We start from the raw sequence: 26,968 nt of genomic DNA, 5'->3' as shown, positions 1-26,968 counted from the left end.
CACGTCGCAACGTCGTCGTGTGCCGCGGACGTCACCGCGTCGCGGGTCGGGTGCCGCGACGTCATCGCGTCACACGCCGGTGCCGCGCGACGTCATCGCGTCGCACAACGTCGTCGTGTGCCGCGACGTCATCGCGTCGCGGGTCGGGTGCCGTGACGTCATCGCGTCACACGCCGGTGCCGCGCGACGTCATCGCGTCGCACAACGTCGTCGTGTGCCGCGACGTCATCGCGTCGCGGGTCGGGTGCTATGACGTCATCGCGTCACACGCCGGTGCCGCGCGACGTCATCGCGTCGCACAACGTCGTCGTGTGCCGCGACGTCATCGCGTCGCGGGTCGGTGCCGCGACGTTACCGCGTCGCACGCCGGCACGTTCCCGCCGCCTTACCGTTGCCCCCCCCACCATCCGTGAAGCGCGGTGACGTCACGAATGCGCGGTGACGTTCAGCGAAGGGGTGCTTGCCATGACGTAGGCGTCATGGCAAGCACCCCCACCCGCTGCCTCGCCCCACTCCCCACGGGTGGGTGTGGACCGTCATCGCCGCCAGAACTGTGTTGACGCGGTAACGAATGCTAATTTTACGTGGTGGTGGCGTCATCAATGTCGTCATGACGGTTGCAATGTGGCGACGTCACGCGAACGTGTTCTTAAGTGGTGGCGTGCGGGGCAAGACGGTGACGTCATTTTACCGCGGGAACGGAAGAACGTGCGGAGTCCGTGCTGACATCATCGCCGTGGGAACATGGTGACGTGTACGTTTGTTTGACACTTTAAAATAGACATTGACACGCGTTGTGCACACTTTACAACGGCTCTGTTGTCAAAAGTTGATTAAAAGAACATTTTTGTTTCGTTTGTATTGTACCGTTTGGTCAGTGTCATGCGTTTCATTTGCCTTCAGGGGCCGTCCATAAATGACGTCCCGCGAGTTTGGCCGATTTTTGACTTTCTCTCCCCCCCTCGTCACATGGCGTCACAAAAAGTCAGACCCCCCTCAAATATGACGTCACAAAGCTCTGCGCCCCCCCCCCCAAAAAAAATTGCCATTTTGAAAATAAAACATGCTTCAAATCACTTTAAACTTTTGTCATTGTAGTGTGTAAATGTGGCGCTGCACTCTGATGTTGTAGGAGAAAACATTTATTAAAAAGGAGGCGTTGGAAAGCTTAAATTTAGCATAAAATTCACTTGAAAATATTAAACGTCTAACTAAAACTGCAGATTTTGATTTAAAGCTTTCGTGACTGCAGTAATTCATATTCTTAGCTCTTTCGGTAAAGTCACGTTGAAGGGAAAGAGCTAAGAATATAAAACTGCAGATGTTCAGAATATTATATTGAAATTATCTTATAATTATAAAATATTAAAAGTAATTGTAACTATACAAAAAATACTTTAAACTTTGTAGTAGAACGAAGCAAAATGAAGAGTACAATTATAACAATCACATTTATTCCACAGAATGAAAAGCCCTAGTAGAATCATTAAAATAAAAATGTTTAATAACATTGAAAAAATTAACAAAATGTATGCTTCTCCATTCTACCATTGAGAAGCAAAGTGCTCCTTCAGGTGACCTTAGTAAATTTTAAAAATCAAATAGTTAATAATGAAAATTCATCAAAATTAGAGTTGTTATAACAATCTATTTTACATCATTAGACCTTCTTTGCCAGTACCAAAATGTAATAATAGGGTTTTTCTCTTTTTTTGGCAACAAAACTGAAACCTTTTTTTTACAAGGATTCATGTCTGCATTAACCACAATACCTGCAGTCAAAATGAAAACAAAAAACATACTATGATAATATATGATACATTGTCCTTGAAACTGATTGGTCCACACCAAGGGACGGCTTTCTTTTGGCGTCATCTGGTCGAGCACCAATTGGTGTTTCCACTGAAACACAAGCAATCATCATCAGGTGTGAAAACCACAGCAATACATTTTTAATTGTTTTATATTTTTATTATTTTATTGCTTCCCTTCTACGTGACTTTACCGAAAGAACCAAGAATATATTTCGAAACCAGTCAAGAGTTTGCGAGTACTAAACCAATCAATGCTGTTAAGATGCACTTTCAAAAGGCCATGTGGTTGATGGGATGTACATTTTTTGCTATGTTTGAATGCGTTTTGTCTGCTGTTACTTATTACTATAGTTTCTGCAACCTCCTTACTATATATTACTAGCTGCACTACCCGGCTTCGCCCGGGACTTGGATCCACCACGCGCGGCCGCCTTTGTCTCCCCAGTGGCGATGTTCACACACCACAGCAGTTACTGGTTTGATGCTGAGTCGACCTAGGGGAGGCCCAGGGCCGGTTACAATAATCGTCACCGGTGGTGGCCGTGAGCGGGAATCGAACTCGGGTCGCCGGGTTCGTAGCGCGGCGCGCTAACCGCTACACTACAATGCGTTACGCTTCCACATACGCGGGTCACGTGACAGATTTGACGTCACAGCTCACTTGCTGTGCAAAAAATATATATGCATTATTGAGCTCCCCCCCCCCCCCCCCCCCGAAAAAGTATTTTTTAAAAATAATTTTTGCATGGTGTACAGTCTGGAAAGTACCCACATGGCAGATGTCAAGTTTGTTGCATGTCGGGAAGTACGCTAAACATTTTGAACAGACACACATATTCACAATTTAGCCTTTTATGCATATGGAGATTTCCCATGCACGCAAAGCGAACACGTGAATATCATCGGCGCGGCAAAGAAGGTTCTAAATGAACATTTAGAAAAATAACTCGCCATATTCAGTCACAATGAGACAGAAGAGTTTTATTTCATCGTATGCAACTGTACAATGGGTCATTTATTGATTTTATATACATAAACCTATATAACCAAGACGTAACCCCACTCAATTGTGTACACGTGTATAAAACAACTGGATCCAGTATAACAAAAACAGATGCTACACAACGGGCTCTCTTTTATTTTTTTACAAGATATACATTATTACGTTAATTGTTGAGAGATGAAAATGTACAGGCTCAGCGTTAAGTTTGTGCACAGTGCAGTGAACAAGAAGGGTTAGTGCATGAGGTGGGCAGGTTGGGGCAGATTGAAATTGTTTTTTTTGTATTATTACACGCTTTTATTTAGCCTCAAAAAAATATTGGAACTCAATTTTAACCCACTTCCCAATGTGCTATCGACTGCAAACTTGGTATACTTAGGTCATACTGATGACAATACCGTATTCTATCATAACAAATCCAAAACGTATTTTTAAACATTTTACACGCTTTTATTTAACTCGCTGTCTGCTGCTGTATCCTCAAATCTTGTAACTCAATTTCAACCGTCTTCCCAATGTCGTATCGACTGCAAACTTGGTATAGGTATGTCATACTGGTGACAATACTATATTCTATCATTAAAAATATACATTTTTAAACAATCTTTTTTACCGGTCTAATTGTCCACGCTCAACTGACGTTGGCTGTAAGTCACCACGGTTCCTCTTAGGTTATGGAAAACTTCGGGGCCACTTCCTGAAGTCGTAGAGTTCTTCCATTACTCGTACGGTACATTTAATTAAAGCGTGTTTTAAAAAAAAAGTAATTTTTTTAATATTTTATTGTTTACCAAGTGACCCGATTAGGCTTAACCCCCACACGTCTGCCAAAAGACCCACAAATTATGCCTGTGAATATAGTGCCACAGTTACTGACATTTCTAAACACGGTATGCTTTTAATGTCATAAAATGTCCAAGTGACTTTACCGAATAGAACCAAAGAGTATATCCAAGTGTCTTTTGTACAGCATTGTAAATCTAATTTGTAATTTAGTTTTTATTTATTTAAATATGCCTTTAAATGCACTTCTGTTTTTCCTTTAAATACATTATGAAGCCAAGTGAATGAATGTTGCATGACTTTATTTTAATTGAAATATTAAATTGTTAGTATATGTGTTTGTAATGGCCTATTGAGACATCAAAGTCAAATTAATGTTTAAGATGCATTCTGTACGTGTTGTAAGGTATATCATTTATATACATGTACTGCATATACATAATCTACTGTATACAATACAGTATAAGTTTTGTACATATATACACAGCATGAGAAAGGCGGTAAAGACGTTTTGAGAATAAGAATACACAAAGAGCCACATCCATCCTGGCACTACGAATATTTTAAATCCCCGCTGTTTAGTAACCAGCCCAAGTTTTGAGCTTTCCCATTGCAACCCGAGGTCTCTCTTCCAAAAGACCAAGTACTGTACAGTACTGATTGATAACAGCAGAATAAGTGCACTGTTACAGGTTTCTGTATTGACCACTTATAGGTAATCACCAAATCTGTGTATTTTAATCTCGTCAAAACATTATGACCACCTTTTTGTATACATTCATTTATCCTAAAGCCAAAAAATATTCCCAATCAACCACAGATCGAAGTTGAACTCAAAAGCAAATCTAAAGGAAACGAATCCGAAAAGAGTCAACCAATGGGAACACAGTGTGCGTTTCATACATCAAGTGCAGAAGGTTGGATTTTTTTTTTATCTCCAAGATTTTTGGACTTTGTCAAAAATTTTAACGGGTACTAAACATTTGGGGCTAAAAACGATTCAACACCCCATTCATTATTCACGGTGGTGAATATTGTTCGAGAATATTTTTCGTTTGACATTGCGGTGTATGTAACCGGCTTTAGTTGCTTCAGGGGTCATGTAACCAATTATCTTTGACAATAATCTAAATACATTGATTCCTACACGTGCGATTCGATGCATGTATCGCGCATGAATCAATGCATCGTTCCACTCCCTACTAAATGTAACCTTAGCATCTAAGCAACCTTTATACGCGTCTTCATTATATGCTTTCAGGTATTCAGCACAGCCGGCTTTTGTTACCGATAAATCATGTGCACATGTATTTCTTACGGTAACATGTCGCTTATAATTACGAGCTCACAATCACTCTGACTGATAACATGTAGGGCTCATTGCAGCAATTCACGTTGCATATTTTCAGATGTCTAATAGCATAGCTGTTACCATTTATTTCAAATGGGTATGTTGTAATTCATCGATTAATATAAATTCTTACGCTCTCGATACTTGCATTGAATCGCGCGCGTAATGATCGACAATAAAATGTACACGCTAAAGCGATGTTGATATTACAATTAGCCTATGCAAGCAAATGAGACTGTGCAAGCGAGGCACAATGAGAACGATTACAAACAAGACGGTAAAAACAAAACAAAAAATGAAATCGTGACCCTACATCGTGAAATTGAATTTGAATGCCGGGGGTGACTTATCACATTCCTTATGCTAAATTTAATTCATTTAAAGGTTATCAACAAATGATTTTGTACCTACTGCAATGTTTCTAACACTTAAAAACACGTTCCTTTGTTCGCAATGTGGCCACAATATTGAAGAAAACATTTTTTGTAAGATGAGCGATGAAGCCATTGTGGCAGAGAATTTTAAATTTTAAATAATTTCCAGTTGAGGCCACGTTTAAGCCATGCCCAGACTGTGGTTTTGTTGGTATCTTTCCTGTATGGCCATCGATTTACATTCACTCAGGCATCTGTGCTTGGCTTTGGCAGACTTTTTTTGCTTTCAAGACAAAAACACACACTACCCTCATTACGAGCATGACCATTTGCCATAAAAGCACGCGTTTCGGTCACATTAAGATCCCTAAAATGAACGTTCACGGCTTACGAATTCACACCTTTGGTGGAGTATGTCATCACATCAGAGACATTTCTTGCACGCCACACGAAGCACAATTTAACGTTAGTTATTAACGTGTACCATGACTATCGCCGATTGCTGCCGGTCCCTAGCAATTAAAACAATCATTCACCAAAGATGCAAACTAGACGATATTAAATGCCACAACGCTGAAATAAACTTGTTTCTAAATGCAGGAAAACCCTGAGCGTCCAAAACACTTCACAGCAATGGGTGGGGAACACGTTCCTGATGAACAGGGCTTTCAATCACCCTTGGCAGGGCCACGCATTAACACACTCCTCGTTCACTCCGTCACTCAATGCAAGGGGGCCCCCTCTACTGTAAGAGGACCTCGTGGCGACAGCAGTGACCCGAGAGCGCGCAAAAAAATTTGAAACGATGTTTCGAGGTTGAAAATATTAGCCTTGAGTCGCCAATGAGTACAGCTAAAATGCTTGGGAGTGACGGATAAATATCGCAGGTCTGTACGTGTTCGAGTCGTGGGCCCTGAAGATCCCCATCCCTGCTTTATAGCGATTATTACTATTGAGATGTGCACAGACAATCGTTTCATTGTACACACCTTGTATAATACATTTCCATAATTCACAATTGTTCTGGAGGGTGCGTTTTAGATTTTAGTTAACCTTAACCAATGGAGTTTAATACGTAAAGCCTACGTACACGTTAATGTATATGAATGTGTTTTCATGCTACACAACCACTTGACGTCTGTGTGTGTGTGTGTGCGCTATCAGTCGTTCCCAGCAATGGGCTGTAAAAACTGCTCACTTGATCTATATAAAGACCTTAAGCTGTAGGTCTCAAAATCCCCGAGTGTACTTCCCGACAAGGTAGAAAGCTGAAATTTGGTACACGTGTCACTTTTTAGGACAGACAAGAACAATCTGAAAATCCGAAATTTTTCATTTTAAGACCCCCCCCCCCAATCTCGATTTCAAGTGCCCCATAAACATGTTTGTGCGTGTCATTCATAAACCGTTCAAAATATGAGATTGCGTTTGTTTTTTCGTTTGCTAGAGCGTTAAATAGCAAAAGCGAGAATCATTGGTCTATCTTTTATTGTTTTTGAGATATTTCGGATTCAAGCGGTTTTGAACGAAAAAACACTAATTGCATGGCGTTCAAATCTGAATTCAAAAACGGTATAAAAAAACCAAGAGCTTCCCCTCAAGCCAACGTGTTTAACTCCTCTCAGAGTATTAAGTTAATTAATTTGTTCTAATAAAAAAGCAAAGAATCTTAAAATTGAGCGGTTTCCGATGGGTACGTCTTTAAATATAAGTTGAATAAAGTCGTAATGTTTTCTTGCGCAAAAATACAAATTTTGGAGTAGTTCATCGTGTCTAATCGCAAGTAAAAATTGTAAAAAAAAAATCAGCAAAGACAGGCTTTATGAAGTAGTAATTGAATAAATGAGAGCCAGCTTAAGTCAATATTCCAAAACTGCACTTTAAAAGCATAACAACGCTTTTTTTTTAAAAGGTTCAAATTTATTTCAGAAATATTAAACAAAAATTTAACGTTTATATTTTACAATTTTAAACAACATACTCCTTATTAGGGTGTTCTGGATATCTTAACAAGTCTGGACATCAACTAACAAAAATAAGAACTGTATTTATTTTACTATTCTAAGGCGAAATTAAACCTGATCTAAATTAGGCAGGAATAATAACTTACAGTGTGCTATTATATTTGACAAGGTACACATTGAGCCCTACGTATTTTTCAGACCTGAGGTTTAGTGAGCATCTGTAACACTTTGAGGTTTGTTCACAACAAAATTGGCATTAAAATAAGTACACTGGGGATAACGTACTCCGGGACACAAAAAAATAACACGCGTAAATAGTTTCAACTTGAGGTTTACATATATATGTTTTATCTTTCAAGCAAAATAAACTTCTTCAACGTATATTTCCGCTGTCCACGTGCATGACCAAAAGGTTATTAAAAGCAATTATTGTAGATTTTAAAATCGACACTGGCAACTAACCAGCCACGCCATCGTATGCAATTGGCCAATGTCTTCCAAAGGTGAATGCTGTTGCGTTTCTGTCAGTTCCTTAAATATTGCACGAGGCTTGAGAAACTAATGGCGTCATGTACAGTCACCTTTTGAGACTGTGTTCTATCCAAGTGGCCTCCTAATTCATCCATGTAAGTACACAATTCTCGGCTGCAAGCTCTCAACGTAAACTGTGTCGTAATCTGTACAAAAAAAAACCCAGCAACCAAACTACGTATCTACAAGTATGCATTTGTACATTTCATAAACCTTCCATTTTGTCCAAAGAATGTGCTGGCAACTGTTAACCCTCCAGCCTACAAAGTACTTTAAATGTTGTTATTGAGAAGAGACGTTGGTTTACATCACCCAATTCAAAACAACAAGGAACACACGTTTAGTTAAAAACCTGAAATGTGCATAACAAGTCGTACAATTTTACTTTTAAAACGCGTGTGATTTCACCTACGTTGCCAGGTTCCTGAAGTAAAACCACAAATCCAATTATAACTACAGTAAATGTTCCATAACATAAGAGCTTTTGAAGAAAATTTGACGTAAAGCAGCTCCTAGAAACAAAAAAATATGAATCATGAATGATTCCATTTGTTTTTATCTTCCTTTGTAAAATGTGTCCATTCAATTAATAAGAATTATGAAGGCAAATTAGGATATGACCTTCCATCTCAATGTTAATACACACTGAAATGATTCCATGACCTGAAAATTTACTAAATTGACCAAAACGAACAATTTGAAGTTCTGTTAACTTTAAAAAAAATCACCACATGCGAGTGAAACTGCAACACAGGAAATCAAAAAAGGCAATATTAAACAAAACCCATTGATACAAAGTGCTGTGAAATGGGTCTGGGTGGTTGTGCGAGACACCTAAAAAGGTGCTCTCCCCCCCCCGTGGCTCAATACTGACCACAGCCGTTGAGCGGATCAGTCGGCCTTGCATATCTAATGCTATGATGTGCAAATTAAATATAATATTTAAACATTTGGGATTTGTATTATACCACCTGGTTACTTTTGACATCCAGTTTACAGCACATTGTGCATTTTGGAAATTTCTTGAGAACAAGAAAGTAACTTAGCAGCTGTTGGGAGATTAGGCCGTTGCGCTGCTCACTTGAAACTCGCTCCAAGGCGAAACATGCCGGTCACGAGCCCCATCCCTATTCTACTCCCCGAAATGTGAGCTTCAGGCTGATGTCTTCAATAACCCAAGATTTAAACAAAAATGTTTTTAAGAGCATCAAAAAGACTTTTACACTCAAATTTGTTAAGCGTAAAGCTCATGTGCCATAAGCCAGTGTTGCCAATAACCATCTGGAGTGCAGAAGACTACGTATGTACACGTGGCACATTACGCACATACATGCACAACAATTAGAAAACATTGTGATGCACCTTCTGCACCATACCCACATGGCCTGCCCATATAGCCTTCAGCTCACCACCCAGCCATATGCAGATGCAACTGTGGGCACGGACATCAGAAACGATGTATTGTCTGCTGCATGTCGTGCATTTATTTGCACGAGTTCTGTTTTGCGCCTGCCTTGGTTTTTTCCCCCCAGATATTTGACCAATTGCTGTTGGTTGGTATTTGAACAGCTACACTCAAAGCTGCAGGCTGTTAGTGCTTCTCTCTCATGTTTTCAAAACAAATATACATCTTCCTTCGCGTGTGATAAACTACACTGACCTCTTATGCACAACATTGTGAATTTTCAACAAAAAATAGCTGGCACTTATTTCCCCAGAGATGAATTGGGCATGGAAATGTGAGATTTCAAGAAGACCGGTTCCACTGTTACATAACACCAAATAGGTTTTCTCACACTACAAGCCTTCATATTGTTTCTAGGCTGCTGCTATACCATATTGCTGTTGTAAGGTGTTGGGCCCTAATTTTACCTAGATGCTGTTTAAGTGAAGAACAAATCATAATCTTACGTAAAATTATCTTATTCATCCAAACTCATAACTATTTCATGGTGCCTTGCTATACCAGCCATATCCCTAGACTTGTCACAGAGAAAATGCACCGTTTGTATCATCCCGAAAATTCCTGGTATGAGGGTTGCATATCCCCAAACATCCACACCCAAAAAAAACTTTTCTTTTTATCCATTCTCTGGAGAAAACAAAATTCCCTGCCACCTGTGAGCATTACAGCATTAGAAAAGTAAACACTTTTCCATGCAGTTAATGTTTTACTCCATACGATTCTCTCTTGAAATTCCACTCCTCCTGTGAGCTGTGCCGTATCCCTCTTCTCGTAAAGTGTCCCCCCCCGTCTCACGTCGGAACGCCCTGTCACGACTTGCACGCTGGTCATGAGGCCGGCCGACAGTAATTATGTTCCAACAGCACTAAAAAGTTCTGCGTCTGCTGCGGATTCGGTGGTGGTGGCGGCGGTGGCGGTGGCAGTGGGGGCAGCAGTAAAGTCTGTTGCAGCGGCAGTGGATGAGGCCAAGCTCCTTGGAGGCCCTGCCATATTTTGCTGAGGATGCGTCGTCGACCCTCCTCCACCTCCCCGTCTTCCAGACGGACTTCTCCGTCCTCTTGTGCATCAAGGTCCTTCAGCTGCCTCTGGGCGTCCATGCGCTGCTTGCGTGCTCGCCTCGCTGGCAGTGGCTGCTGCTGCAACTGCAGCTGGTGCAACTGCAGCTGGTGCAGCTGCAGGTGCTGGTGCAGCTGTTGTTGCTGGTGCAGCTGCTGCTGCTGGTGCAACTGCTGCTGCAGCTGCTGCAGCTGTTGCTGCTGCTGGTGCAGCTGCTGCTGCTGCAGCTGCTGCTGGTGCAGCTGCTGCTGCTGCTGGTGCAGCTGCTGCTGCTGGTGCAGCTGCTGCTGCTGGTGCAGCTGCTGGTGCAGCTGCTGCTGCTGGACTCTGTCTTTCTCGCACTGTGGGTCTGGTCTGCGTGCTGCCACGTCCAGAGTTGTACTGCTGCTGCTGTCGGAGGACGTCACATTACGTTTGCCATCTTGGCAGCTGCGAATAGGTGCGCAAGTAGCAGCAAACATTGGAGACCAGAGAGGGAGGGCAGTGAAACGCAACGTGATATTCAATTCGAGTTAACTACAGCATCAAAATACAATGGCTGGTTGAACAACTTGGCGGTGAGTACACTGACCACCGACAGTTCCCTCAAAGATCAATTCCCATGCTCACTTGGTAAAGACAAACTTTTATTTTCCGTTACTGTAGCCCTATTTACGTAACGATAACATAAAATGTTCATACGGTGGGTTACAATATGCCAGCATGAACTGTAGAGTACCGAGCACATGGCCGTGTAGGATGTGGCCCGGGTTGTTCGCATGCCCAGACACTCACCTGATGATGCTGTGGGCCGGCGCTTGCGCCTCGCTCGCCTCCCAGATGAGCGCGGGGTGCGGGCGGCCGTGAGCGCTGTGCGGGTTCTCCTGCGGCGACATCAGAGCCACCAGGTGGTTCTGCGGTGGCACCATCGCCGCCGGGCTGTCCCTGCTCCTCTTCGCAAACGCCGCCACCCTGTTGTTGCCGGGCGCAAATCCCTCCGGTGTCCTTGCCAGTGGCGGCTGCGCAAGCGTCCTACCCATTTCCTCGGCAAGTGCCGAAGACCTCGTCAGCCTGACCTTGGCGTGCGACCTCGTCGACTCGCTGCTCGCTTCCGACGTCCGTTTCCGTCTCGCCGGCAACCTCGTCGGCCGGCCTTCGTCGCAGGCGGCCAGTTTGCCCAGCGCCGGGGCAGCGGTGCTCGTCTTGCAGTCGTTTTTCGCCTCGGACCGTCTCTCGGAGGTCCTGCGCAGGGAGCGGCCGTTGAGGGGGGGCGGCTGCTCTTGCCACAGCTTCTGCAGCCAGGCGACCAGGGGCCCGCCGACCATCCACGGAGGCTCCTTCACAAAGCCCAGCGCCTTCCACAGCGGCAGCGCAGAGTTCTGCGCGGGTGGGCGAGCAGCGCGCATGTGGACGCCACAAGCAATCCACCCGTGGAGGAACGCACGCACACAGACGCATCCATTATACGTCAAGTGAAAGTTTTCAAGAAACAAAATTCTTACAAAACGTGATCATTGATACACACAATGAATGGCTAGCTACGCAAGCTATTCATGCATTGGTGTTTCTATTGTTCTTGTACTGCTCACTTTTTGGCGGCTTTTGGTCTAGCACTGATGAGTGAGACAATGCCATAAAGAGGCTGTCTCTGGTGGAGGCCAATCAATTTCAAGGACAGTGCATACATTATCAGAGCACATTTATTTGCGTTTGATGCCACAAGTATGTGTGGTTACGCTGAAATATGATGCACTGTAATAGGTTTCTTTGATGTTTGAATATCTTAACACCTGTATTTACCTCAAAAAGGCCTCTTTAAAATTCAATACACATAATCAGAATCTTTATTTTATACTGGACGAATCCGATGAGCTATGAAGCTCTCTTTCACGGACACCCAGTAGATGACACACAACGAGTGTAAAAAAGCAGGTTCCACGCGAGTTAAGCGTCGCACGAAGGGCAGCGCACGGATGATCACGAATGCAACGGGGGCCTCACCGCAGCGTAGATTTCCGTCTTGGACCCTGATCGCCTCCCGGGCTTCTCGTCCGATCCGTTGGGGGTTTCATTATTTGGAGAGGCGGCCTCGTGCTTTGGGCTCAAGTAAAACTCGCAGTGTCCCTCCACGAGCTGCCTCGACTCTTCTTTTGTTAAGCCAGACCTCGTGTAGAAACAAACGGGACGTTCAAACAATTGCACATACTGTATACAAAGACGTCAATTTGGACTAGGTGGCCTGTCGGGGCAAGTGCTGTCGGTAAGCACCGATGAAGGCCAGCATGGGCAGTAGTGGGGCTGGAAACCGCGTTTCCCGGCTGCATTCATCTCCCCAATGCTGTTCATGAACTGCACCTGGCACTCATTTAAAGTTGACTTGCCCGAAGGGAGGGGCCAAGGGACCGATTCAGTTATTTGCCACCAATATTGGTGGCGGCCAGGAATCGAACTGGGACCGTTGGATTGGCCGTATTGTGCACTAAACACTATGCTACCGCTCCATCGGCTATATATATACACACCCACATGTACAGTTAAAGATTTAATGTAACCCATCGGTCAGATTTGCATAGAGGTCACGACAGAAATAGAGGACTTGGGAGGGACGCGTACTTTTCCCCATAGTAGTTTTCGAAGAAGCGCTCCTTCCACTGCTCAACGGGCTTCGCCTTTTCCTGTTCTTGTCTCATCCGTAGCTGCATCTCGGGCGTAAACTCACCTGGACACACACATTGCACACGGCACCGCAAGTGCGTGCCAGCTCAGTGGCTCTGCAGCTGTAAACAGATGAGAAAACATCAATCCGACCAGACTTCTTATCCCTTTGGAAAGGATCGAGTCTATTTTAATGGCAACCATTTGTTAATTTCCCAGTGTCCTGCACTTTATTGATTATGGGAGGAGCAAAGGTTGACTTGACTGTATGTAAATCCCTCCCAAGCGATTTGATGAATTGTCCCGATTCAGGGTGGTGAATAAATAATGTCTTTACCATGCCTCTCTCTGCCTCTCACGATCCATACATCTCCATGCTGTTGCTCTGCTACTCACTCCATATTTATCTCCGACCATGTCTCGCTCCGTTTCTCTTGACTCCATACATCTCCCCTGCCATTTCTCTGCTTTCCCTACTCCCATGCTGTACCCATCTCCGCCCCTTTTGCTCCATGCATCTCCAACCACTGCACGCAAGCATCTGCTTCTCTGCAAACTGCCCTCGCTACGCGCACTCCACACATATCCCGCATCTCACGCCACTTCACTCCACGCAGCTTACTCCATTGCGCTTGTCCACACTTCGTCTCCACGGCGTACGACTCTCGCTCACGATGCGTTGTTGAGACCCGCAATCACGTCGAATCGCCCGGGTCATTAAATGGCACCACGCTGCATCTCACCTCGCGCTCCAGAAAGGCTCAGAGCCAGGCTATGATGCGAAACCTGAAAGCCCGACCACCGTAACGTCCTCTCACCTTCCCCCAGCCTCTCCGTCCACTCCCCAGCTGCAAAATTGAAGAACTCGTTGTTGAGGGCCGTGCTCTTGAGACTCACTCCGTTCTCTGTAACCTGGAACGTACAGACGGCACCCAGCCAAGTCTCGTGCCGTAGCTCATAACCATGTCACTTTCAAGTTAGTATTAAACAATGCAAAAATAAAGACGGGTAGCTGTGGAAGCATGAACCTGTGTCTGAGCACCACCAGGAACATGTAAACTAAGAGGCGGTCGCAACTGTCTGAGAATCGACAAGATACGCCCATTCATTTTTCCAGTAAGCGCATCCCTCTTGTCAATCCCGCTGCTGGACTAGGGCCTCATGGGGGTTATTTCACCATACTTCACCACTCTGGTCAGTGTGAGTTGAAGGCGTAGAACACAGACGTTGCATTGTAGAACAGTCTAATGGCTTTTGCTGCAGAACTGCCCTCTGCTGCTCACTATGTAACCACACAGCAGCCTACAGCAACTTGTTATGGACTGTGGTCACCCATCCAAGCACTGTCCAGGCTCCAGCCTGCTTAGCCTCCGAGATCTGATACGCTGCATTCTTGGTGATTGTCATGGGAATTACTTTTCAGGAGAGTAACCCTTACTATCACTGACCCTTTTTTATCTCATAAAGAGATGAGAGCTAAAGATATTCAGTGGAGTACTATTGGGTGCCAAGCCGGATATTCTAAAATAAATAACAGGTTTTAAATGCGAAAAGTCCAATCGTTCTTCTCCCTCATTTCCTCGCCCGATCATCTGCTCATCACCCCTCGATGCCCATCGCCCCCTCACGTGCCCAACACCCCCTCAAGTGCCCATCATCGCCCCCCTCACCTGCCCATCCCCGAGCGGCAGCAGGGAGAGCAGTGTGCGCTGGCTACAGCTGGGCAGCGCTGCGAAGGTGTGCCGGTTGATGAGCGCCTTCAGGTCGATGTTGACCAGAACAGAGTCGGGGCTCTCCACGTCCATGCCGGAGTCCTTGCCACGCTTGAACTCGCCTGCGGCGTGAGGGCGGTTCACTCGCAAAGGCAGAGCTTTTCTTGTAGACGTAGGGCTGAAGAACTCGGGGATCAATCGCCGCCAGCGCCTTAGCCGCGGTAATCAGTTACCAAAGAGGAATGTTTTATGAATCGATGCACGCATAGCGAGCGTGAGAATCGCTGCAAATTAATGCAGCGGGTGGGCGTGTATCAGTGTGAGAATCGACTTTAATCCGTGATAGTTCAATGTTAATGTCCAATTTTATTGAGGGACTGTGTGTTGTCTTGGTATGGTCTGGGACTGTTTCTGTTATGCTGCCTTGCCCAAGATAAAAAAAAAATTGGTGTTGGAAAATCGGAAGGAATTAATGAACTTATGCAATTTGTACTTGTATACTTTTTTTATATACATTTAATTACTTGCTTAGCTTCCTTATACTTTGCACTCCTATCTGTTATTGCATCTAACTTTCTGATCCGCCAACCCCCACCCTTACTGTGTGAAAGAGCTTCATAAGCCCATCGGAGTCTTTGAGTCCACATCAAGATTCCGATTTTGATCATCAACGTCGGCGACGTTCCATCCCGTGCGCGCGGGGGGGGGGGGGAACCCGGCGAAAGGTCTCCCCACGCCGGGGATGCGCGTGTGTGACTCACCGGCGTCCAGCTTGTCAGGCCGAGACGGGAGCCTCCTCTTGATGGCGAGCGACGTGGTCTGCGCGAGCACGGGAGCCCGGAGCGAGTTGCTGTTCGAGTTGTTGTTCTGCTCCACCTTGCCATTGGACGAAGCTGCTCCCGAACGACAAAATCAAACCAAAAAATTAGCTACGTACTCGCCGGTACTACGAGTGGAGCGAATACAGTAAGTAGCGTGTACCCAAAATACGGGAATTATTCAAGGGGTGGGTGCCCCGGGATGAGTTTTCTTAATAAAAGCCTGCTATGTCCATTCCAACCAAATTTAGCCCACCTACACCTTGGAACATTATTTTATTTTGCAGTTGTATACTGTACACACATTAAAACGGAACATAAAAGGTAAAAAAAAAATTATTGTCACTGAAGCGACCTGACTACAAATGATAGTTGAACGAAGTGGCTTATCATTTGGAAATTTAAAGCGGCCAAGTGCTCGAAACACGCGTTTCTCAATGTGGAGGGAAAAACCGGAGGACCAGGATAGAGACATGCAGACTACAAATATACAGTGGCTTATCATGCGAGACTACAAATATACAGTTGCCAGGGTCGGGATCGAACCCATGACCTCCTGCATACCAGGCAATGGGGAGTCAACATTTCGCCACCGTGGCGTCCCACCGAAGGTAAGGAACCAATTCTCGATCATTGCAATCCAATGCTACACTTCTAAAGCCGGGCCTGCCTGGCACGCTACGTTTCTATGCAGCGTGGAGCCGAAGCCGACAACCAAGTTGGCATCGCTTTGCATGCTCGTCACATTTTTGTTAATTACGATTTTTCGGGTTGCCCAAAAAAACATCGGTTATAAGCGGGACGTGGTGCGTCCAACCTTATTATTTAATCGCGCAACACGCTATCCCCGCTACGCCACCACTCCTACCTTCTTTATTGCGTCTCGTCGTGACCCCACCTTGTTGCCGCGACAAACGCTCGGAAGAAGATGGAGAAGAGGAGACTCACGGGGTGGGGTGTGCTCAGAAGTGCCGCAGCTCGTGAGGATGAGCCGGGACATGAGCTTGCCGGCCGACACCACCACGCCACGGCGCTGGGTCTGCTGTTGCTGCCGCTTCAGTGCCTGCAACCGCACCACACAACACCACCTCCCGCTTACATTCGCCGCTTCTTCGGCCGAGCTAGAGACACCATTTATGAGTAATAATAATACACGCAAAAGACCGCAATGGACGCAAACGTGACCATTGCATCATTCCTCCCATCACGCATTGCATGTCACGTGACATCTTCACGCTGCATGCGGAATGCACACAGCCTGCTTTAAAACCACCAACTCAAAATAATCAAAATAGTGGCCATATTATTTTAGACAGTAAACAAAACAATTACACAACATGCCTGTTACATCCTTGTTAGGAATCATCAGTAATAAATGGCCATCATTCATTGTCTACTGATGCTGCTGCTTTGTGCTTCAGGGGCTTTGTGGTGTCGCGGTGGCGAGATGTTAACTACCTCACCTGGTATAAAGGAGATGGTGGGTTTGAGCCTGAATGCCTGTATATTTGAAGTTGGCATGTTATATCTGTGGCTGGGTGGATTTTTCTTTGGGTCCTCTTATTATTACATGCTTTCTATTAACTCACTGTCTGTTGTTGTCGTATCCTCAAATCTTGTAACTCAATTTTAACCCACTTCCCAATGTGGTATCGACTGCAAACTTGGTATACTTATGGCATACCGATGACAATACTATATTCTATCATTAAAAACATATTTTTAAACATAATTTTTTATATGTTATGTTTCGGCTTGGGTCTAATTGCCCACACTCAACTGACGTTGGCTGTAAATCACCACGGTCCATTACGTTATGGCAAGCTTCGCGACCACATCCTGGAGTCTTGGAGTTCTGCCATGACGAGTACGGTACATTTCATTAAAGCGTGTTTTTAAAAAAGTATTTTTAAATATTAATTTTCCCTCCACATTTTACAACATGTGTTTCGAGTATTTGGCTGGTGTAAATTTCCAAATGATAATCCACTTCATTGTGGCCAGGTCGCTTCTGAAAAGGAGCTAGATAGCTCAGTGGGCCTTACCTGGTGAAATAAATAAATAAAAGGTCATAGCAATGTGGACATGCCCTCCGTGATCACACCGATTCAAAAGTTTGTTTTCAGGAGAGTCCCACAAACCTTTCACATTATGGGGTGACGATTGCTATGTGTTTCCAAATAAAGAAATGTTATGTATACTGAAGCATCACCACATTGCAGTAACCCCGTAATAAACCAATTCTAACACTTTTCTGTGAGGTGATACCACTGAGAAACTATATTATTGGGTTGGGTTACACATTTTCATATTAATTGGAAAAAGCAGGCATTGATATGAAATTTCAGATAAAATGTTTCAGATTATTTCTAAAACTGGAAGTGCCAAGTCAATACACATGAAGTTACATTGGCGTTTTTCCCGCCGTGGATTCAGGTGACATCACGTTTGTCGGCACAGAAACTCAAACTGAACCTATCTACGTGACTTTACCGGAAGACCCAAAGACTATTAATTCCTGCAGTCACGAAAGCTTTTCGCCAAGATCATAACCAGTCGTATAAAAATCCTAAATAAGGTTTAATCCGAAACCTATCCCATTTTATCTTGCGAAACAAATGTTATAATTGAGCATCAAGGGGCACACTTCGGCGAGTCGGGCAATAAGGGAAAGGGGGCCGTGGTGACCTGCTTAAGAGCCTTGCGTGAGTGCTGCTGGCTGACGGACACTGGCCGCCCCGGAGAGGCCGATGGGACCGCACCTCCCGACTGGGCCAGGCTCCGTCTCAAGGCCAGCCGTGACGACACTGCACGGGCACAAGCGGGGGGGGGGGGGGGGGGGGGGCGAAACGTGACACTGAGACAAAGTGGAGCTGCGCTGTCACTTCAAACAGAAGAGAAATGCATATATGCGACTCGCACACTTAAGAAACACACTTGGTAGCACTTTGTCGACCGTAATCAGACTTCTTGGCTAAAACTAAACAAGGTGATACAGACAAAGACAAAAAAAGCTAACCGCTATTTTACGTATTGTACATGCAATTTGAATACAAAAACACAGCTCCAAGAGAAAATGCATACATACACACATACATACGCATAAGAGAATAACACTAAAACTTTGCACTCCCAAGTCTGTACAAACCTACTTGCTGTGCTAAATTATACAGGTGTGCGTCGCATGCACAGGACGGCGACTTCTCCGCACGTTGCGCCAATGCGGTAACTGACTCACGTCTTTCACAGTCTGATTAAGGGGGGCAATATATCCCCATGAGCCAAGGGGTTTGGTCGATACCACCTGCGGTGGAAAACGTTATCAGAATCCACCATGGGCAGAAAACATAGCGTTTATATTGTGTTAAAGACACACTTGCAATTTAATTCTTTATTCTGTATGTTTCATATCTTCTTCGTATTTTTTTCCTCCAAACAATATTCTCTCTTAAAAATATCATGGTGAACTTTACAGTGACTTTTTTTTCCTCCGAAAAAACTACCACGGTGACTTTGCTCTCACAATTGTTTGTGATGTGGAGATAAGACCCTTGCATAAAATGGTGAGCATTTGCCCTCTCTGTGTGGTACTGATAAGCCATATTTGGCCTCAAGAACCAGGAGGAGCGAGCCGTCACCTCTGCGCTTGATCATGGTGCGTGCCCTTGTGTTGATGGTCGCTTGGGATGCGCGTTCCGGCGCGTGTGCTGCCTGACTCCCGCTCTCCCTGCCCGGCGTGGCCGAGTTACATTTGCTGTTCTTCACGCCCTTAGCCCCCTGTGAGCCTCCACATTTATTCGGCTTCTTTGACTGCGGCTTCTTCTTCTTCTTAGGCGTGGATTTCTGCAAGAACACGGAGGATGGCACTGCGTACATACGCGCAAGAATGCGATGTGTTTGCGGTGTACGTTAGATGCACTACGGTGTAGTGGTGGGTGGGCTACACTGCCGATCCTTACAGACCGTTACAGATGCTCGTCAAGTTGGGTAATGACCAAGGAAGAGCCAACGCACGTAACTCGGTGCCACATCAATACACCTCTTACCACAACACTCCTTCATGCCTTGCAGATTAGGGGCCCGTTTCCATTATGCACCATTTTATATCGTGCAAATGTATGAAGTGTGTATCCTCAGAAGTGAAATAAGTGGAATAAATTAGCTGAGGTGTTAAACTCCACTTATCACAGTTTAAATTGGCCAAAAACAGTATATTGTATATAAAAAGTATACAATAGTGCAGAAACGGATTTGTTCAAACCTCCTGATAATTACGCCATAAAATGTGCATATCGTGTCAAGAGTATAATTCCATGGCAATAATAAAATTTAAATTATTTAATAGGTGATCATGCTGCGCAGAGTGTGGTGGGTGGTTTATGTAACACATGCTTACTTTGAGCTTATAAACCCCCAGTTTTCCTGGAACTTTGTAGAAAATGCCGCTGGTGGTCCGAGCATTAGAATACAGCATGGCACCCAGCACATTCAGCGGGTAATTCACACCACTGCAGAAAGCAACATGCCACTGACGATATAACACGTGACATTTACAAAGAACACACATGTCAAAGACGTAGCAATTGCATTCACTGAACAGGTAACTGCACTTGATTTTAAAACACCGCACCCAGGAATGCTCGCTCACGACACTGCAAGCACGAGGGCTTCCCCCTTCGCCTATTCTTGCACGCCGAACACATGGGCTGCGACCGTGGGGGTACCCACTCTTTCACCCACCACACTCGCTCCACCAATCAACTTATGTGCATTGACCCTGGTCGGTTGTCTACTGTGAATCGAAACCAACACTTCTGGAGTGTGAAGACAATGTGTTGGCCTCTAAAGCCATGACCGCCAAAACATGTGTACTGCTGCTCACTTTTTAATTTATTTTCAAACGCCAATATTTACCAACCTGATCTCTTTGAGCTTGTCCTTCTGAATGAAGTTGAGAATGTCCTTTTGGCTCATGGGAGCATTCTTGTGTTTTTCAAGCACCTTCCAAACAACAATCCATGTCAGACACACGACGCATCAATGCGGAGTTACAAACGGTGCAATTTTCGGCCCAACATTGCAGCATGGCCATGCTATGACTGTGCCCTTTTAAATTATGTCTCACCACACAGGCACACAGCAGGCCATCGTTTTTTTAAAGGCTGACCTCCATTACGAGCGTTTGATTCATCAGTCTCACATCCACTATTGAACTCTTTCTTACCACAAGGAATCCATAACATGCCCACCACCATCACCCATGCCAAGCACGTCCTTCCGTCATGTTAAAAAGCGACCATCCGATAGCAACACAAACCACTTATGTACACAATGCCCTGTAATGATCATTGAAACACAAGCAAGACGTTTATACTTTCTCTATGACTGCATCCTCAGCCTAATTGGCAATGCTTTTGCCACCTTATTCAAGCTAATCTACTACACTAAAACAAAAAAAACACATGAGAGTCACTGCATTCCATTAATTTCCACATAACAGTTTGACATCTCGCCTGCGTACAAGAGCGATTATTTTAATGTGCAGTCTATCAGCAGCTTACCTATCGGGAAATCATTCTGTTAAAAGGTAATGCAATATCCACAGCTGCCAGAGACAAACAGGCACACATGTCAACACCTTCCCATCACCCTCAACATAATAATTCGTGATCTATCCACTGCCTCTCCACGTCATCTCCATCCCTTAGTGCTGCGATGCCACAATCCATTTTGTTCCTGCCCGCGAGTGGATCTCATCGCTCCATCTCCCCTGTGGTCTTTCTCTCAGGTGTGTTCTCTTTTGGCTGCCATTCGACCATGAGCCTCGTCCATCAAATGTCATCCCTGTTAACGATGTGTCCTGTCCAAGCCCACTTACGATCTTAACAGTCAATATGACATCTCTAATGTGCATTTTCTGATCCATGTGCTTCTCTTTTTGTTTTCAGTGTAACTCCAAGCACACATGGCCATGCTTTGCAGACTTTTCATCTTATGTTCTATTTTGAGGTCAGTGTCCATGTTTCTGACTCATGTCAGTCAGTAATGTGCACCAAATGAATACAATTTCTTAAGCACGTCGGTAAGTTGTATTTCATTAAGTTCAGTTTTACAAAAGCACTCTAAACAGCTCTTGCTCATCTCTATTTCATACTTTCAGTCCCAACATGCCTGCAATAATTATTGGCCTCGGTAAAACAGCATCGTTGTGTTTTCCAGTTATGCCCCTCAAAAAACGTACTATTTTTTTCATCAAACATACTTATTGAACCTTTAACTGGAACAAAACTTTCATGACGTGACAAATTACGTAATAGTTTGTCGCAGTTCATTCTCATTGGTTATCATTGCTATATCATCAGCAAAAGTTATCACGGTTAATATTTTTTTATTTATCATAGGAATCAGCATGGCCTTGAACAATCATCCGCAAGGTCCTGTGAGCCATAGTATCAACAGCAGTAGTACTGCCTTGCAAACTAAACAATGATCCATTGGATTATCGAACAAACAGCAGTTCCCTGTAAAACACGATCACCGAATCTTGTCCATCACCATAACCGTGCATACCACATCACCTTAATAATCAGCAGAAGAACATCAACTTGACTGCCTTGTAAACATTATATAGGCATCCCAACAAATTCCTGTCACCAACATCATCACCACAACCACGACAATCACCAAAACCATGTCCATCACCAAGACCCTTGTCTCCCACAGTTCATTCCATCAAAGTGCAAAAGAAAGGAAACACTCTGCCACTTACTCCCAGCAATGAGACAGACAGGATAGGGAGAGAACAGGGAGCCAAGAGGGATGAATCACCACCACGATCTACACCAAAATCATCATCACCGACATGAGCATCACTATCCCAATCACAATCCTCACAAAAAAATCATTACCAAACATTAACATCACCATCATCAGAAACACGATTATCACCAACCCCCACACACATCCTCTGCATACGAATTCTACGTGAGAACGTCTCTCTGTAGACAGACGGGACAGGGAGAGGGTCAGACGAATCGTCTCCGGCACAGCCACACTCATGAATACCATCACCACTACCAAAATCACCATCTCTATAATCACAATCACCAATGCCGCCTCTACCACTACAATGATGATCACCATAATTACATTCACCAATACCATATTCCGCCATCACCACTCTACCATAATCATCGCCAATCATCATCACCAAAACCATCTCCATCACATTATCATAATCATCACCACCAGCATAATCACAATCATCAATACCATCAGCGTTAAAATAATCGCCACGACCATAATCGAAATAACCAAAACATCCATCATCATCCACGATCATAATCACTGACACCGTCTCAAGAGCGAACAGACGAGGGGAGCGAGTGAGATAAATCATCTCCATCATAATCATAACCACCATCATCAACGTTACCATTATTAATAATAGGCGAAAGCCTACGTGGTATACTTACCATTATTGTCATCACCTCCATAATCACAATCACCACTCATATCACAATCACCGCCATAATCTCAATTACCAATACCATCTCAACATCATCACTACCATCATCACCACCACCACCATAATCACAGTTGACACTAATCATCACCAATATCACCGATATAATCACCGCCACCTTCATCGTAATCACCAATCCCACCGTCATCACCACCATGATCATAATCACGAATACCATCACCACCATTACCATCCACACCAAGACCCTCCATCTTAAACAGCCCCCTCCATCCGAAACGGGGATGGAGAGAGGGGATGGTGTTGCTAAAGCGAGACACGGAGGCGATGGGACAGAGACGATGATACATTTAGATTTACACAAAGAAACCGATATAGTAGAGCCAAACAAAGAACACAAAACTGGAGAAAGATACCCACACGCAATCATGGACACACACGCAAAGACAGACACACATACACACAAAAGACACGCATACACAAAGACAACTCAGACACGCACAGCCACACAAAGACACACACATAACCAGACAGGCATTGACAACAGAAAGACAGCGAGGCAACAAAAAAACACAGACACATGGACAAAGAGATACACAGATTATACATCGACGAGCATGGACAAAACAAGACACGCACACAGAGACATGCATACAGATACACACGGACAAAAAAAAAGATAAGATGAACACACATCGACGTACACACTAAACGTAACAGTCAAATACACAGATGCACAACGCAGAGATATAAACAGACATTAAGGCAGACGCCGAGATGTACACATGGACGAAAAGAGATACGCACAGAGATATGCACAACGACAGAGAAACGCACGCTAATATGTACAAACACGCCAGAAATACCAACATACAATAACCACACAAAGACACGCGTATAAACACGCGCACACACACACACGTACGTATATAAACATACACATAAGACAGCCGCCACACGGGAAGGATGCGCGGGGTTTAGGCCCGAGGCCTGCGGGCCGCCCCGGCCGCTTCAGCCGCGGGGAGCGCCCTCACCATGCGCGCCGCCTCGAGCCAAGTGCGCCCTTTCTTCTGCTCCTTATCCCTCATCGTCTCCGGGGTTATGGCTCAGCCTCTCAGCGGGTCCATTGCTGCCGCCACCGCCGCCGCTTCCGCCGTTCGCGCTCGTAAACAAAAACCCGCGAAGGCAGCGCCCAGGCGGGCTACGCTGGAGCCTTCGGACGCGCAACCCTGCGGGGTCAGCGGCGCGAGCAGGCACCGCGCGGGGCACCCACGGGGTCCTCGCGGCGGCGCCTCCTCATTGGCCCGCTGCACGAGAGGGCGTGGCCGTAATTTGCCGGGCGTGGCTTTACATGGGGCGGCGCAGAGGGCTGTGTTGCAGCGGGCGGGGGGCTTCACTGACGTGGGCGTGACTTGTGGCGTAAAGGGGCGTGGCTTGTATTAGAGAAGGCGTGGCTTTAGCGGTGTGGGCGTAGTTTCTCGGGTAAGATTCAAGTCGAATTTGTCCAGATCAAAACCCAAAGAGATCAGGATATACCGTAGTCTCCCATGTGTACATATGTTGAACTTCTTTCGCACCACACGAAGCCAACCGTGCTAATCAGAAGTGCGGGGGGAAGAACCAACTAAAGATAAAAAATATATGTTTTCTGTTTTTGTGTAAGATTAAACTAATGATTTGGCGATTCTCTGTTGGCAGTGTTACACAAGCACACGTGACCAACGAGTCAACACGTTCGTCAATACCACTTGCCTTCAAAGGAAAACTGTATCATAGGCGACCTTACAGGCCACGACGATTCGCAGTTTAAGTTTCAGGTTTATTTTATTTAACCAGGTGAGAAATCGAGAGACGCGTGTCAACAGAATGACAAAAGACAATCAGATCGTGCTTAGAAATGAGAGCAAACACAACTGTCACATGAGAAATACCAAAAAATATGCACACAGATAAATCAATGACTTCGGTAAGAGGGGGGGGGGGTGTCTTGTATTTTAAGAGGCGTGGCGTGACGATGTTTAAAATAATCAACATAGTAAAACTGTAAAAGTATCCAGGTCCAAATTACAAATACAATAAATTAATCCTTGATGATGCAGCCCACTCGATTTCCGAGCAGACCAAGCTCAAAGCAGTCTGAGCTAAATGTCTTATGTGGATGTTAAATTCCGTCATGAAAAGTCTTCAGAGACCGGTGAGATTTATGGGTCAGAATTTAATCAATACATTGGAGCGCTGTCTTTCCGACAGTTCTGTTTCTTCACCTGAGGGCGGCTACTTGTGTTGTGGCCGAAACGTCGTGAGAATTTTATTTTATTATGTTTTATTTTTATTATTTTATTATTTCCCTTCTACATGACTTTACCGAAAGAACTAAGAAGATGAATCCCTGCAGTCACGAAAGCTTTAAATCGAAATATAAATAATATCTTTGTAAAGATGACAATCTTGTCGGGTGGTGGAAGGTTAACGACAATAATAATGGCATAAAACAACCACGGGGCCTAACCCCAAAACAAAATGGATCAATCGGGGTGCGACTTTAACTAAAGTGTGTCTGCAAAGGCTCTGCCTTTAAAAAAATGTGACATTTCCATCTTTTACTTTATGTAAACTGAAGAGCCAGGTTGGAACCATAAACAACTTTGACTTTCCACTTGTGAAGTGCCCAGAGACAGAGTTGCATTTAAACCACCACTTTATACAATAATGTACGTTCAAATTGTTGCTTAATATTTATTTACATATCCACATATACTCTACCGTATGGTTCCGGCCCTTCACTCCCCATCTTTATTTACCGATGAGGCCAAAACACAGAGCTTACTTGCACTTGCACCTAACTTTTTTTATCTGGCGCCTCTTCCTCTCATATCATATATTTTCACTGACAATTGTTTTATTCTCGTGTTTCGTTTACAACCGTTACAGTTTGATAGTTGTGCAATATTCATTGAGGACCCCTCTATACTCAGTCACTGCAGTATTTTATGTTTTCATTTTTTATTTCTGTTTGCTGCTAAACTACACTATTTCAACTTGATTTGAAGCTTTCGTGACTGCAGGAATTAGTCCTTGGTTCTTTCGGTAAAGTCACATAGAAATAAAATATAATGATTAAATTTACACTATTTAAATTTGACCAAGTAAGGCCCACTGAGCTATATAGATTGTTTTCAGAAGCGACCTGGCTATCACAAATGATAGATCAACGAAGTGGATTATTACGTGGAAATTTATTGCAGCCAAATACTAAAAATGCATGTTTCTACATTTGGAGGGGGAAACCGGAGGACCCGGAGAAAAACCCACGGTGACCACGGGGAGAGAGAAACGCCAGCTCCAAATATACAGCAGCAGCAGGAGTCAGGGTTGGGATCGAACCCACGACTTCCTGCATACCGGGCGAGGTAGTTAACATCTCACCACCGTGGCGTTGCTGCTTGTGCTCGCTCACCGTGGTTATCTCTCGTAAAATAGCCGTGAAACAAATAAAAATAAACTTAAAACTTTTTGTCATTTAATAAGTGTTCAATCTTCTACTCTTTGGTTTTATTTTATACCTACGTGGCTTTACCGAAAGAACCAAAGAGTATGGATAACTTGCAGTCACGAAAACTTCAAATCTAGATTGTTAAATCTTCTCTTTTCGAAATGCTCCTGATGTCGATGCAGAGCAACAACTACGACTTCACATTCAGGTGGTCAAGCCAGATAACCCCATCAGGCGCAGCGGAATGTATCGCTGTGATGTCTCCTTCGTATTTGTGGATCGCGAATTGCATCGTTATACGTTGTATGGTCTGTTCTGGATGACCACAGTCGCAGATTGGAGAGTTTTTAATTTTCCATTTGTGCATCAGGTATCCGCATCTACCATGCTTTGTACGGATGCAGTTTAGGGTGGACCATGAGCATTGTGGTAGATTAAATCCAGGGATCTTCAACGTCACAGTGGTGAGATGTTAACTACCCTGCCT

General features: G+C 44.5%; 1 protein-coding gene across 5 annotated transcripts; it reads right to left on the bottom strand.

Annotated features, from left to right (window-relative positions):
* Window positions 1-2,780: 2,780 nt before the first annotated feature.
* Window positions 2,781-24,315, bottom strand: LOC142930793 (uncharacterized). Of its 5 annotated transcripts, none has more exons than XM_076073739.1 (13): window positions 24,023-24,315; window positions 20,424-20,506; window positions 19,902-20,013; window positions 19,144-19,348; window positions 18,194-18,312; window positions 16,454-16,568; window positions 15,449-15,580; window positions 14,646-14,809; window positions 13,794-13,887; window positions 12,934-13,039; window positions 12,322-12,484; window positions 11,116-11,699; window positions 2,781-10,731 (listed from the first exon to the last, which is right to left on the bottom strand). In XM_076073739.1, the coding sequence occupies exons 1-13, from the start codon at window positions 24,074-24,076 to the stop codon at window positions 10,113-10,115; spliced, it is 2,550 nt and encodes an 849-aa protein (XP_075929854.1). In that variant the 5' UTR covers window positions 24,077-24,315; the 3' UTR covers window positions 2,781-10,112. The 5 variants fall into 5 exon arrangements, with proteins under 5 accessions (XP_075929854.1, XP_075929855.1, XP_075929853.1 ...); XM_076073740.1 differs by having other exon boundaries at window positions 2,781-10,728; XM_076073738.1 differs by having other exon boundaries at window positions 2,781-10,770; window positions 24,023-24,313.
* Between the last annotated feature and the right edge of the window lie 2,653 nt (window positions 24,316-26,968).

The sequence above is a fragment of the Petromyzon marinus genome, chromosome 43 (genome assembly GCF_048934315.1).
Source record: "Petromyzon marinus isolate PM22_M1 ecotype Great Lakes invasive population chromosome 43, UKy_Petmar_22M1.pri1.0, whole genome shotgun sequence".
Taxonomy (NCBI): Eukaryota; Metazoa; Chordata; class Hyperoartia; order Petromyzontiformes; family Petromyzontidae; genus Petromyzon; species Petromyzon marinus.
This window is presented reverse-complemented; position numbering and strand designations above follow the sequence as displayed.

Bases quoted from the DNA above. Each gene is read 5' to 3' on its own strand.
- LOC142930793 (XM_076073738.1), bottom strand. From the start codon at position 24,076: ATGAGGGATAAGGAGCAGAAGAAAGGGCGCACTTGGCTCGAGGCGGCG. The intron at 20,014-20,423 runs GTTGGTAAATAT...TGCTTTCTGCAG, and splicing joins GACAAGCTCAAAGAGATCAG to TGGTGTGAATTACCCGCTGA. The intron at 16,569-18,193 runs GTCACCACGGCC...GTGCGGTTGCAG, and splicing joins CACGCAAGGCTCTTAAGCAG to GCACTGAAGCGGCAGCAACA.